The 1,454-nt window shown below is 41.5% G+C and overlaps 1 protein-coding gene across 1 annotated transcript in view; it reads left to right on the forward strand.

The window, feature by feature from the left end:
* Window positions 1-420: 420 nt before the first annotated feature.
* Window positions 421-1,454, forward strand: part of LOC109466573 — a 7,215-nt gene continuing 6,181 nt past the window's right edge. Inside the window, exons 1-2 of the mRNA XM_019764303.1 lie at window positions 421-441; window positions 1,178-1,439. Of these exons, the coding sequence (XP_019619862.1) occupies window positions 421-441; window positions 1,178-1,439 (283 nt within the window). The remainder of the gene's footprint in view (window positions 442-1,177; window positions 1,440-1,454) is intronic.

Here is a 1,454-nt window from a genome sequence, read left to right on the forward strand (position 1 = left end):
TAATATACGTGTGTTATATTACTGTACTTTGTGGCCTGTTTAGTATGTATTTTAACACGGATCTCAAATAGGCACACATACTTATACATATCTAATATATGGATTCGCGTATTTTAGGTGTAAAATTATTTGATAAATCAACATTATACAACATCAGCTGATGTAACAGACACCGGGGCTGGAAGAGCAAGCCACTGAAGCTGGTCACCTTGAAGCTCGCCTAAATAACTGATGTATGTCCAATAATACACATAAAGCTAGTGCGTAGACTATTACGTCCAGCCACATATCAAGGCAGTGCGAAGAATATTACGACCAGGTCGCAAATGTAGATGATGCTTTCGGGAGGTACTTTACACCGAACCAACTGTAGTAAAGTTAGATGAGACTACCTGCCCTCTGACCCATTCCGGAGCACCCATGGCCAAAGGTGGCTCCGCAGTAGGAAATTGCCATTACCAATAATTTGCCACGGATCCATTTCCGTAGTACCTATTCACTTCGCTTGTGAGATGATGTAGAACATCCAGGGAAATGAAAATACAACAGCCTACGTGTTCCCTGGCTCTATGCACATGACCTTTTCAGTCTATATGCTAGACTTGTAAAGAAAATGAAACGTAGGAAACTAGATTCGACATATGCACAAAGACGGTAAACTGATTAAAATGATGTGCTGGTTCATTATCATTTAGCTAATTTGATCAACCCACGCCGTTCTCTAAAGGGCTTGAACTCTTTCAATCAACGGTGTCACAGTTGATGAAAGGCTTAAGTTTAAATAATTTATTTACACATTAACGCAAATTTTCATGGCGACCTTTGGTCTTTAAGTAAAAAAACTTCGAGCCTAACTTGGTCATGACCCGACCAGAATCTTCTCCAACACACAAACATGCACAGCAGTATCATAGTAAGTTGATTATCATACATATGTCCAGAAACTTGTGCTAAATATTCCAATCCAAGAGGCCTGTCCTGTTCATAAAGATTGGTCGTGTCAGTCCCTTATGACATGAAAGTATTACGCAACTTCATGGAAGCTTCGATTGGAGAACAGTAATCTTTTGCAGCAGTAAAATTAAATATCTTTTATTGAACCTTCACAACAATACAATGCACCGTGGTCCCATGCTCAAACAGGCTTATTATTTGATGGGCTTATTATTTATATCAGCATAAACAACGCAAGTATGATGTGGCCAGACTCCAGTCACAGGAGGTGGTCGACCGTTTCCAGTTGGATCTGCAGAACCGTTTCTCTGTGCTGGCGGATGTAGACGACGACACAGAGAAAATCTGGGAGGATCTCAAGGAAGGTCTAACAAGCTCCGCAACTAAGGTGGTGGGTCACAAAAGGACCAGAAAGAAGGATCTCCTGTCAGAAGAGACGTTACAAGTAGTTGAGGCAAGGAGAGAAGCCCGTCTGCGAGGGAACCGTGAGGAGTACAGGA

The sequence above is a fragment of the Branchiostoma belcheri genome, unplaced genomic scaffold (assembly GCF_001625305.1).
Source record: "Branchiostoma belcheri isolate BF01 breed outbred unplaced genomic scaffold, Haploidv18h27 scaffold17, whole genome shotgun sequence".
Classification (NCBI taxonomy): domain Eukaryota; kingdom Metazoa; phylum Chordata; class Leptocardii; order Amphioxiformes; family Branchiostomatidae; genus Branchiostoma; species Branchiostoma belcheri.